We start from the raw sequence: 11,307 nt of genomic DNA on the forward strand, positions 1-11,307 counted from the left end.
GCTGAAGCTCAGAAATGGCACATACGGTTGCCACAGAAGCCTGTTATGGAACGGTTTTTCCCAGTTTAGGTCCTTCACTGGTGGCTCTTTCTCGAATCTGAGCATGGTTTCTGGATCATTTTCCTACTGGCCCGCGCAGAACGGGGCTGTTACGAGCGGTCATTCCCGTCTGTTAGTTAATGAGACCTACAGCCGGTTTGCGTGTGTTTGTTACACAGGATTGTCACAATGCTGATCTACTGCATGCATACATTTGCCTTTTCCCACAGATGGATCTGATAGATTTTTATGCGAGTCTGTGTTCAGCTATCAAGTTGCATCCACACTGAAGCAGGTTAAACATGGTGAGTTCAAATAAAAACTGAACAAAACACACCTATATAGTTCACCTACAGGCCATCCGAGATTAGCATGAGTTTGTTTCTTCATCAGATTTGGAGAAATCAGCAATGGGTGCTCTGCAGTGAATGGGTGCCGTCAGAATGAGAGTCCAAACAGCTGATAAAAACATCACAATAATCCACAGCACTCCAGTCCATCAGTTAACATCTGGAGAAGACAAAAGCTGAAACAAATCCAGCATTAAGATGTTTTTAACTAAAATACCACAGAATCCATAATCCATAATAACGCTTCCTCCAGTGAAAAAGTGCATCACCTGTTGTCTCTCGCATCAAAATCCAGCTACATATTAGTTTAGAGCTGTTTAAACGCTGCTTGATCTGTGCAGATTTCTCTCCTGATTCACACCAGAACACTTTTTCACTGGAGGAAGCGTTATTATGGATTATGGACTCCTATTGTAGTTAAAAACGTCTTAATGCTGGATTTGTTTCAGCTTTTGTCTTCTCCAGATGTTAACTGATGGACTGGAGTGCTGTGGATTACTTGTGGCTTATTGTGATGTTTTTATCAGCTGTTTGGACTCTCATTCTGACGGCACCCATTCACTGCAGAGCATCCATTGCTGAGACACATTTCTCCAAATCTGATGAAGAAACAAACTCATCTACATCTCGGATGACCTGAGGGTGAGCACATTTTCAGCACATTTTCATTTCCTCTAAAGCTCTGTGCACACTAGAGTGTGAATGAGAATTTGAGCTTCACCGATGGTTGATCTGGATGGTCTCTGATCTCAGATCAGCAGGTGTCACGGATGGAGCGTCTGGCTGGACTGGTGGAGCAGTTGGAGGCAGACGAGTGGAAATATAAACCCATCGAGCAGCTCCTGGGATTCACGAGCTCATGACTGCATTCAGAACAGACGGATCAGTTTCTCCGCTTGTAAACATATTCATTGGTTTTTCCCCGTCTTGAATGAGCTGAAGTTCTTATGAATGTACTGTAGGTGTATGTTGTTTTGCACTGGTTTATAATCGTCAGCATTGAGTGTTTGTGCTCATGTGTGTAAATATGCATTGTGTTTTTGGATACAGCCTTAGGAATACTTTAAAATAAGAACCCATGTTTTCACAGTGTGGATTTTTACATTTATGAACTCTGACTACATGTACAATAAAAGCCTTTTTAAGCACAATTCACAATGTTGCATGAATTAATTTAAATGATCACAGGTGCATTAAAATCTACGTAAAGTTTAACATGAAATCTGCATTGATTTTATTTAGGCCTACTTTCTTAATGTGCTCAATAAATAATTAAAATGTATGTATTTGAATTGCATATCGGATTATATAGTTTTAAAATTAAGAAACTTGTAAATTAATGCGATGCGTGATTTGTCAGAAATCTATTTGATTTTATATAAAAAAAACTAAATACATTTATCAAAATACATGTATTCAAAATTGCTTAGATTCAGCATAAATCTTTTTTTTTTTGTCTGCAAAAACAATTGCATTTATTCAGTTAAAAGTATGAACATGATTTAAATATGACTAGCTGTGGAACAAGCACGTTAGTTAAAATGCATTGGTTGAAACATTTATATTAAATAAATATACCTGGTTATTTTGTATTTAAAACACGTTGAGTTTATTAGTACTATTACAGAAATCTGACCCGCTTCATTCATGTATGACTGATAAAGACGCATCACATTGTGTTTATAAATTAATGTTAAAACTCTAAATATTATATGCAATTCAAATACATAAAATCCTATTTTTATATGTTTGTTTTTTTATTTGGTTATTTTTATTTTGTTTAATTTATTATTTTTTTATTTTATTGTATTGTATTTTTATTTGGTTATTTTATTTATTTGTTTTTTATTTTATTATATTGTATTTTTTATTTTAATTTCTTTTTTTGTAAACAAAAATTAAACATCTTGCTCTGCTTCTGAACCACATTTTCTTTCCTGATTTTTCAATTATTAACCTCTCATATTAAAATCTCTCAGAAAGTTCAAGCCATGCGCCTGTCAATGCATTTTGTTATTCAAAGTGTAAGTCATTTGCAAAGAGCAAAAGTGTGTCATGTTTACATTTTGACCAGTACAAAAATGGTTTTCAGTGACTTTAGTTAGTGTGTGTTTTCATTAGCTTTTTCTCTAGTTATTATTTAGTCAACTGAGCATGTGTGTGAGAAACTCTGTTTGGCTAAAACAGTGGCTGAGGGTTTGTTTCAGAGACAGACGTGGGAGTCGTGTGGCACACAGTCCTGCAGGAACACAGAGCGACAGCTGTGTGGAGAATGAAAATAAGAGCCTCAGTCTTTGTCCTTGAGCTGAAGCTCCTACAGAAAAACAGTCAAAGCTCTCCTGTTCATCACCTAAAACGAGCTTACTGCTTTTATGTGGAAATAATAAGAATAAAAGTGGAAACACAGGGTGGAGCTCATGAAAAATGTATTTCACAGCAAAATGAATGAAACAAGAAATTATATTTTGCATGAAATGGGAATGGAAAAAATGAGGAAAAATGGAAAATGTACGACTACTAAGATATATTAAACGGAATTAAACATTTTTAATGAAAATTAATTTTTCCTAATTCCTTTTGACATTTAATGCATTTTTTCATTAAAACAATCTCTCCAGAAAATTTAGTTTAGATTTTTGTCATTCTTATCATTCTCAATTAGTGATCCTTGTTATATTTTCATTTTAATACATTGTTGTTAATGATAAATTAAAGGCAGTACAACAAACAATGATGTATGTGTGTTTATATATACTAACATATATACTAATATACATATATACTTATATATACGTATAATTTACATTTACTTCTATGAACTTATTAAATATTTTTCCTAAATGTATATTGTGTGTGTTTTTATTTATGTGTGTTAGTAATGACAAAAATCTAAACTCTCTCTCTCTCTCTCTCTCTATATATATATTTACTGTATGTATAAGTTTGTATTTAGTATGAATTAAGTATTAATATAATATAAATACATTTTAAATAATATATGTGAAATGGGTTTTAGAAGAAAATCCTTCAAATAGGCTTCTTTTTATGCAAAATATTGATTTTGACTGAGTTGAACATATTTTTACAGTTTCTTATGCATATATTCAGATTTGCATATTGCACAAACATTGCTCTTTTCTCAGTAGAATAACAGACTGTTGTTGATTTCACGGCAACATTTGGGTCATTCACTTAATGCCCATAAAATAAAGGTGCCTCTGCGAGATGTAAATAAAGTGGGACGGTATGTTTTGTTCCTGGACGGGGAACACGTGTCTTTGTTTTTCTGTGGTTCCTCCTACATTCAGAGGGAACTGTTTGTCCTCCTCTGCTGAAGTACATCTGTGAAGTTTGGCTTCCGTCCAACAATCCTCCATTGCATTATATGCATAGGAATGTGTGCGTGAACTTAAATAAAAGTCCAGCTAGTGAAACTTCAGTAATAGATTTCTTGAGCTTTCAAAACTTTATTTGCTTTGGTTGCTTAATTCTTTGTCCTGAAGAAACGGTTTATTATTCACAGTTGAAGTGGTCAAAGGCTTTCATTCAAATGGACAAACAGCTTTAAGTTTTAACCAGGAAACCTTCCAGCTATTATTGCAGCATTTCGTAGAAGTCGTAAGGATCATTAAATGGCTGTAAATGAGTTTTACTCAACATGTTTTTGATCCAAAGCAACCTGGTGTTGCAGTTTTAGTCACCCTCCAGTTCACCTTGTTTTAGGATTAAACTCGCAACCTAGTTATAGATAAATACTCAGGAGTATTTTTGCCAAAGCTTTTTCCCAAAGTAACCACATCTTTATAATACTGTGTATGAGCAATAATGATTGAACAAACACTACTTATGACACTATTTGTGTGTCTGCTATATGGAAACATATAAACCTATGGATGTAAACTCAATGACAAGACATAAAATCAGTATTGTGAAATGTAAAGTCAGTATTGTGAAATGTAAAGTCAGAATCGCGAGACGTAAAGTCAGAATCACGAGACATAAAGTCAGAATCGCGAGACGTAAAGTCAGAATCACGAGACGTATAGTCAGAATCACGAGACATAAAGTCAGAATCATCACGAGACGTAAAGTCAGAATCACGAGACGTAAAGTCAGAATCACGAGACGTAAAGTCAGAATCACGAGACGTAAAGTCAGTATAGTGAGATGTAAAGTCAGAATCGCGAGACGTAAAGTCAGAATCACGAGACGTAAAGTCAGTATAGTGAGACGTAAAGTCAGAATCACGAGACGTAAAGTCAGTATAGTGAGACGTAAAGTCAGAATCACGAGACGTAAAGTCAGTATAGTGAGACGTAAAGTCAGAATCACGAGACGTAAAGTCAGTATAGTGAGACGTAAAGTCAGAATCACGAGACGTAAAGTCAGTATAGTGAGACGTAAAGTCAGAATCACGAGACGTAAAGTCAGTATAGTGAGACGTAAAGTCAGAATCACGAGACATAAAGTCAGTATAGTGAGACGTAAAGTCAGAATCACGAGACAAAGTCAGAATTGTGAGTTGTTGTAAATAAGAAATAAAGGTAAATAAATCATGTATAAATCATGTATTTACTGGGTGACTGTAATTTAATGCTCAGAAAATCTGCTGTGAAAATACATGCTAAAATTGCATTCTTCTTCAGTGTTTTTTCGTTCACTAAGCGTCTTTAAGGCACATTTGGCAAAGGTCAGATCTTCAGTTGTCAGTTCAGTTCTGCTGAGGTGTGACAGCAGGTCTTTCTAAAAGTACCACATAAACGTGTGCTATAGTCTACCACTGACTTCACGCAGAAAAACTCTTCTGACAGTCATTCTGAGGCCCATTAATGTTTGTGTATTCACGCGGCTGAACCGATTCAAATGCATTATATGCAAAAGCTGCAGCAGGATTTGAGGGAAAACACACCCTTGGCTAGCAAACAGAAGACAGCAATGCGCTTGCATGGGACGGTCTCTGCTGACCAGCAACAGGCCTTCATTCTAAACTAGGAAACTTTTAACCCTTCCTTAACCTGCAGACTGCAGCTCTTCACACTTTACTGGCCAAATCCAGACACTTTAGCTCAAAGACAAAGTCTTAATCAAATTACATCTTACTTTATTATGAACTCTTTCCAGTGACGACTAGTTTTTACATTTTTAAGTTTGTTGGAGCTTTCTAATGTACCAAAGTGTGTTAGTTTCAGGGATTTCATGTCAAAACTCCCCACAAATTCAGACCACTTTTAGTACTTTTAAATGGTTAAAATGTGAAAACAGGGTTAATGTGTCCTTAGACTTGTAAAATATTATTTAGGATTAAAAAATACTAAGGAAAGTGTATATCTATGTCTTTTACACTATAAAAAAAGCATTACTGTTATATTTAACCCATAAAATTCTGTTTTCTTGGCACAATATATATAGGATGGCCCATTCTGAGACATTAAATAATTTTTTGATTTGAATAAAACCAGTTGTTTTAGATGTTTCCATTTTCAGGTTACCATTTTGTTTTTTTAGTGTAACTAGTCACCATTTAGTAAAGTCTTCCACCATCAAATGTACAAATGCGTGAACTCCCCGAAAATTAAGACCCCTGAATGTGAACTTTTGGTGCTTTTAGTTTGGTTTTGTTTTAAAGAGTGTTATTAAGACTTTTCAAATCAATATTTTAGACTAAAATATAAGGAAAAGTCTGCATTTTAGGTCTTATAAACTATAAAAACTGTTAACCTGCAATTGTTAACTATTTCGAATGTATTTAACCCATAAAACTTAGTTTTGTTGGTATAAGTGTGTTTAGGTCTTTGAATAAAGCCAGTTAATTTAGATGGCACCATTTTGTTTTTCAGTGTAACTAACTAGTCACAGCATTTTAAATAGTTTGGCAATGTGACACATGCGTTTTTAAAAGTAGCCTACAAATATGAGGTCATAAAAGTTGCATGATAACAAAAATAGAAGAACAGCAAAAGTTGTGTACAATGAAGCATATATCAGCTTATATAAAGCAAGTATCTCATGCCAACAACCTATATTAAATCCAGCAGGCATAGATTATTGGATAAGGAAGCATTTGACTGCATGGATCTCGCAGTGTTTATTTAGTTGAAATCATCAGTCATTGTGTGGCTCTTCTTGCACGTACTCAATGAAAACGCATCTATAGAGTCAGTATTTCACAATTCTGTTTCGATTCGTGATGCAAATCACTAAATCGTCCAATCAAACCACAAACAAACGCGCAGACGTGAGCTTCGCCACTGCATGTCCTGAGTTAAAGACAAAAGGTGATGTGAGAAATGCACCTCCTCCACCGCAGACAATAGCACGCTCTCATTGGTCAGCGTGCTTCGTGTTACCAGGCGAACTTGGGACGCGAAAGACGTGACATAAACGCCGATTGGCTGGAAACTCGCAGGGGGCGTGGCCAGCGGGTATATAAGCAGGCGCAGAAACGGTTGCGTCAGTGTTTGCAGAGCTCACTGCGGACACCAACAGCTGCTGCACTTACTCCGCTTCTCACACGGCTTTGTTGGTCGCTGGTCTTTGTTTGGACTATTTTATCTGCGGAAAACTACCGACAATTCATCACACTTGAAGATCTACAGTACTGAATATCGGTAAGTGTCTTATTTGAGGATTTTCAGTGTTTAAACAGCGCTGTTTTTATTGTCTTCATTGTTCTTTCAAACCTTCGAGTACAATGCAACACTCAAGTATGCTGCATCATCACTATTTGCTGCAATATAACATCAGCACTGCAAAATCAGTCAAATAGCTGGCTGATGCATGGTTTTTTTTTTTAGTTAAAATGACAATACTTTGTTCTTTGTTGACTGACTTGTTTACTCCGCAGAGATGAATTTCTTGCTTAGTGTCGTCTTGTTTTCTAGTAACAATTATCCAAGCATTTTTAGATGAGAAGCAAAGTATTCAGACTAAATCTCAATATTTAGTGAGTTTATGCTTATTTTTCTCACCCTATTGGCAGATTCTTGTCTTGTTTTATGCATAAAGTAATTTTGCAATACAAAAGCATAAACTTAATACATTTTTCCAGAATGCAAGACTGTATATCTCTAGTCATTTTGCTTGTAAATGCATCTTGATTTGTACTGGAAAAGCCAAAAATACTCAATTTTTTTTAATTTTTTTGCAATGCACCAGCTGCTTGTGTCTCCTGCATGAATAATAAAACCAAATCTTCTGTTACAGTCATTCTAAGACACAACAATGCAGGAGCAGCTGATTTCCAGCCTTTCATCTGAAGACTCAGGTCTCCCATCCACGCCAACATCTGACGCTCCATCCAAACGCTTGTCCTGGAGCAACCTGATGCAGAAACTGCACAGCAGCCAAAGCCTGGACTCCGATTCAGACAGTCACAGCAGCACAGACGATGCATCAGATGCAGGTAAACACGCACTTCTTGCACAAGTTTCCATGCATACGTTTTCCAACTTGGGTTTCAAGTTCTCACGCAAGTTCTCGAGTCTAATGCATGCTTGCATTCATCTCCCGCAGGTTCCATATCCCTAGCCGATCTGTCTGAATCAGACTTATTTTTTGATCCGACCGAAGAGGCGTTGTGCAAAGAAGTGGTGCAGCTCATCGCACTTAACCTGACCGATGCCAAAGACGGCATCTTGCACTGCTCCAAGCTGCTGATTCCCGAGATGCTCCTGCAGCACATCGGCCAGGAGCTGGTGCACCTGTCGGTCAGCGAGCCCTGCGGCCTTCGCGGTGCCCTCGTTGACCTTTGCGTGGAGCAGGATGGCAGCTGTGAAGCCGTGGGACAGATCTCCGTCGACCCGTACCTAGTGCCCACCTTCCAGCTCACACTCGTGCTGAGGCTCGACTCCAGGGGCTTTTGGCCAAAAATCCAGGGGCTTTTCGCCGGCAGATCGCCTTCGTCTCCGGTTGTTAGACGTGCACTTAAACTGAGCACTGGATTTAGAGTTATTAAAAGAAAACTGTACAGCTCTGAAGAGCTTTTGATTGAAGAATGCTGAGATTGAGATGTCAATTAACTTTTACTAGGTTTTAAAATGAAGCCGTTTGGTCTCATGAGTGAATTACCAACTCGCAGGGCATTTGTAATGCAGATGTAGGGTATATAAAAAAGACTTTAACACAGTTTGGTCTGTTTGTTGCACTTTTGCTGGCGTTCTAGTGAAGCAGGAGTTTTCGGGCTGCTGTTGAAATGGTTACCTCAGGTTCATGGAAACCAAATGTGGCAGCTATTTTCCATGTAACAAACTTGATGTTTTTCTGTTATTCAAGTGCCGGATTGTTCAAAGATGTGTGTGGATGCAGTTATTGTTCCCTTAGATCAAATGGAAGAGGGTTTTTTTTTTTTTTTTAAAAATCATATGCATATTCCATGCATTGCTGGCGTTCTAGTGAAGCAGGAGTTTTCGGGCTGCTGTTGAAATGGTTACCTCAGGTTCATGGAAACCAAATGTGGCAGCTATTTTCCATGTAACAAACTTGATGTTTTTCTGTTATTCAAGTGCCGGATTGTTCAAAGATGTGTGTGGATGCAGTTATTGTTCCCTTAGATCAAATGGAAGAGGGTTTTTTTTTTTTTTTTAACAATCATATGCATATTCCATGCATCTTATTTATTTGATATTCAAATGTAATGGGTTTTGGTTTTTTTGTACTTGAACGAAATGCAGAAAATAAATTATCTTTTTAAAGAAACGGTGTCTTTTTATAGACATACAACAGATGTTTTTATCTAAAGCAATTTGAATTGCATTAATGCCGAAACATGCATCATTTTAAGCGTTCTCTGGGAATCAGAAAGAGGAGAAATTTTATTAATGCATTTACTTCATAGTATTTTAATTGCAGCTGCATGCAGAGATACCACAATTCATCTCTTTTTTTTTTTCTAAGTCTTTATAAACATTTGTGACTTGATTTACTGACAAATTACTTTAGTTTTGATCAATTTATTTGATATCCAAATACTATTTTAAAGAAATGTGCTGTTTTACGGCATACTGCATTATAAAGTTGTTAATGCATTAATTATGCTTTGTAATGCAGCTTATGATGCATAGCATTATCTCAGTTATTCTCATGAATAACTAACCACAGTTATTATACAATATCTATTCATCGTTACACTTTAAGACCGTACAATGCATAAAAACACATGACAATCAACCAACTTCAGATGCAACAAGGAATCTACAAATATAATGCATTTTGATTGCAGTGTCTCAGCAATGGATGCTCTGCAGTGAATGGGTGCCGTCAGAATGAGAGTCCAAACAGCTGATAAAAACATCACAATAATCCACAAGTAATCCACAGCACTCCAGTCCATCAGTTAACATCTGGAGAAGACAAAAGCTGAAACAAATCCAGCATTAAGACGTTTTTAACTAAAATATGAGTCCATAATCCATAAAAACGCTTTATTTTTAAAGTTTTAAAACGATTATTGTGATGTTTTTATCAGCTGTTTGGACTCTCATTCTGACGGCACCCATTCACTGCAGGGCATCCATTGCTGAGACACAGATGCAGTGCTACATTTCTACAAATCTGATGAAGAAACAAACTCATCCTGATCTCAGCTGGCCTGAGGGTGTTCATAATAGTTCATTTTTTGACTATTATAGTCACTATAGTTAATTTTTTGTCCATTTTTGGGTCAACTGTTCCTTTAAGTGAAGAGCATGTCTTTCTCTCAGCTGTTTTTATCAACATGCCACACGCTGGTTTTCCTTTTTTTCAGCCGGGTGACTATGAACGTGCTTAACACATGATTCAGCTCAGTGTGGCATCAGCTGATGCCCTGCGTCTAAAACACTCATGCAAACTCACACACACACTCGGCGGACGACAGTGGCACGTACAATCTTTATTTGTATTCAGAGTGAAATAATTGCAGCGTAGTCTCTGTCAGCGATGAATTAGTTCCACTAAAGTCATGTAGAGAATAAAACTTCATATGAAATAAATATTCCTATTCAATCCTTCAATAAATATGACCTGTGTACAGCAGCCGTAGTTACTCCTAACACGCAGGACAGTTAAAGTCAGACGCATATGCAATAACTTAATCAGTAGGATCCCTGCATAGATAAATCTCAAACATACAAATATAAATCATTAAAAAGACATGATCTCGTTCAAACAAACTCAAATAAATATATGCAGATATTGTCGTCGGATCTCCAGTCTGTTTCATAATGCAAAACCAGATTGTTGATTCCTGCCGGAGCTGAAACTGATGCTGAATTTAGAAAAACGACACCATGAACTTTAATCCAGGCCAGAACATTCAGACTGCAAGGAAATGTCCTTCATCCACAGGAGTCCAAAACACCAGCTCCAGTTTCACACACGATCCTTAGTATGTACATGCGCGCGCACACACACAAACAAACACACAAACACACACACACACACACACACACACACACACACACAGACACAGACAACACACAGCTTCAGCCCTCAGTAAGTCTTTCTAGTCAAGTTCAGTAGTTGCTGCAATGCTCAGCTCTGTTTTTCGAACAAATGTATTTACAATCCGTATGGCGTTCTTCCATATTCCAGACTGGAGAGATTGTTTTTGGAACCTGTGCAGAAAATAAATATTGATATATTAATAATATTTATTTGAAGAAATATGAATAACTTATTGTTTAATTCATTATTTGTGATGAAAATGCAACATTCCACAATGCAAAAAAACACCAGCAGATGTTCAAAGCTGAAGTGTGTAATTTCGCAGCACAAACACTGACCGACTTTTCCAGCAGTGATTTGGGAAGAATTTTTCCCATTCATTCCCTCCATAAGGAATTCACAAAGCACTGAACCAAACAAACCAGTACTTATAATATATATATATATATACTGTATGCATATGAATAATTAGCAATATATTATATATTGTATATAA

The 11,307-nt window shown here is 36.7% G+C and overlaps 3 protein-coding genes across 5 annotated transcripts in view; 2 read left to right on the forward strand and 1 right to left on the reverse strand.

The window, feature by feature from the left end:
- anapc16 (anaphase promoting complex subunit 16) overlaps nt 1–1,560 on the forward strand; it is a 2,252-nt gene extending 692 nt beyond the window's left edge. The window contains exons 2-3 of the mRNA XM_016448681.1: nt 270–344; nt 1,143–1,560. Of these exons, the coding sequence (XP_016304167.1) occupies nt 270–344; nt 1,143–1,252 (185 nt within the window). The 3' untranslated portion in view covers nt 1,253–1,560. The remainder of the gene's footprint in view (nt 1–269; nt 345–1,142) is intronic.
- Nucleotides 1,561–6,855: 5,295 nt separating this feature from the next.
- On the forward strand, nt 6,856–8,507 carry LOC107659673 (DNA damage-inducible transcript 4 protein). Its single transcript, XM_016448682.1, has 3 exons — nt 6,856–6,997; nt 7,593–7,791; nt 7,902–8,507. The coding sequence occupies exons 2-3, from the start codon at nt 7,611–7,613 to the stop codon at nt 8,387–8,389; spliced, it is 669 nt and encodes a 222-aa protein (XP_016304168.1). The 5' UTR covers nt 6,856–6,997; nt 7,593–7,610; the 3' UTR covers nt 8,390–8,507.
- Nucleotides 8,508–10,913: 2,406 nt separating this feature from the next.
- The window catches only part of LOC107659693 (dnaJ homolog subfamily B member 12-like), an 11,572-nt gene continuing 11,178 nt past the window's right edge, over nt 10,914–11,307 (reverse strand). For 2 of the 3 annotated variants that reach the window (XM_016448712.1, XM_016448710.1), the window contains exon 9: nt 10,914–10,981. The gene's annotated coding sequence lies outside the window, so the exon portion shown is untranslated. Of the gene's footprint in view, nt 10,993–11,307 lie in introns of all 3 variants that reach the window. The other variant, XM_016448711.1, reaches the window with a different exon arrangement.

This window comes from Sinocyclocheilus anshuiensis, unplaced genomic scaffold (assembly GCF_001515605.1).
Source record: "Sinocyclocheilus anshuiensis isolate Anshui unplaced genomic scaffold, SAMN03320099.WGS_v1.1 scaffold75, whole genome shotgun sequence".
NCBI lineage: Eukaryota > Metazoa > Chordata > Actinopteri > Cypriniformes > Cyprinidae > Sinocyclocheilus > Sinocyclocheilus anshuiensis.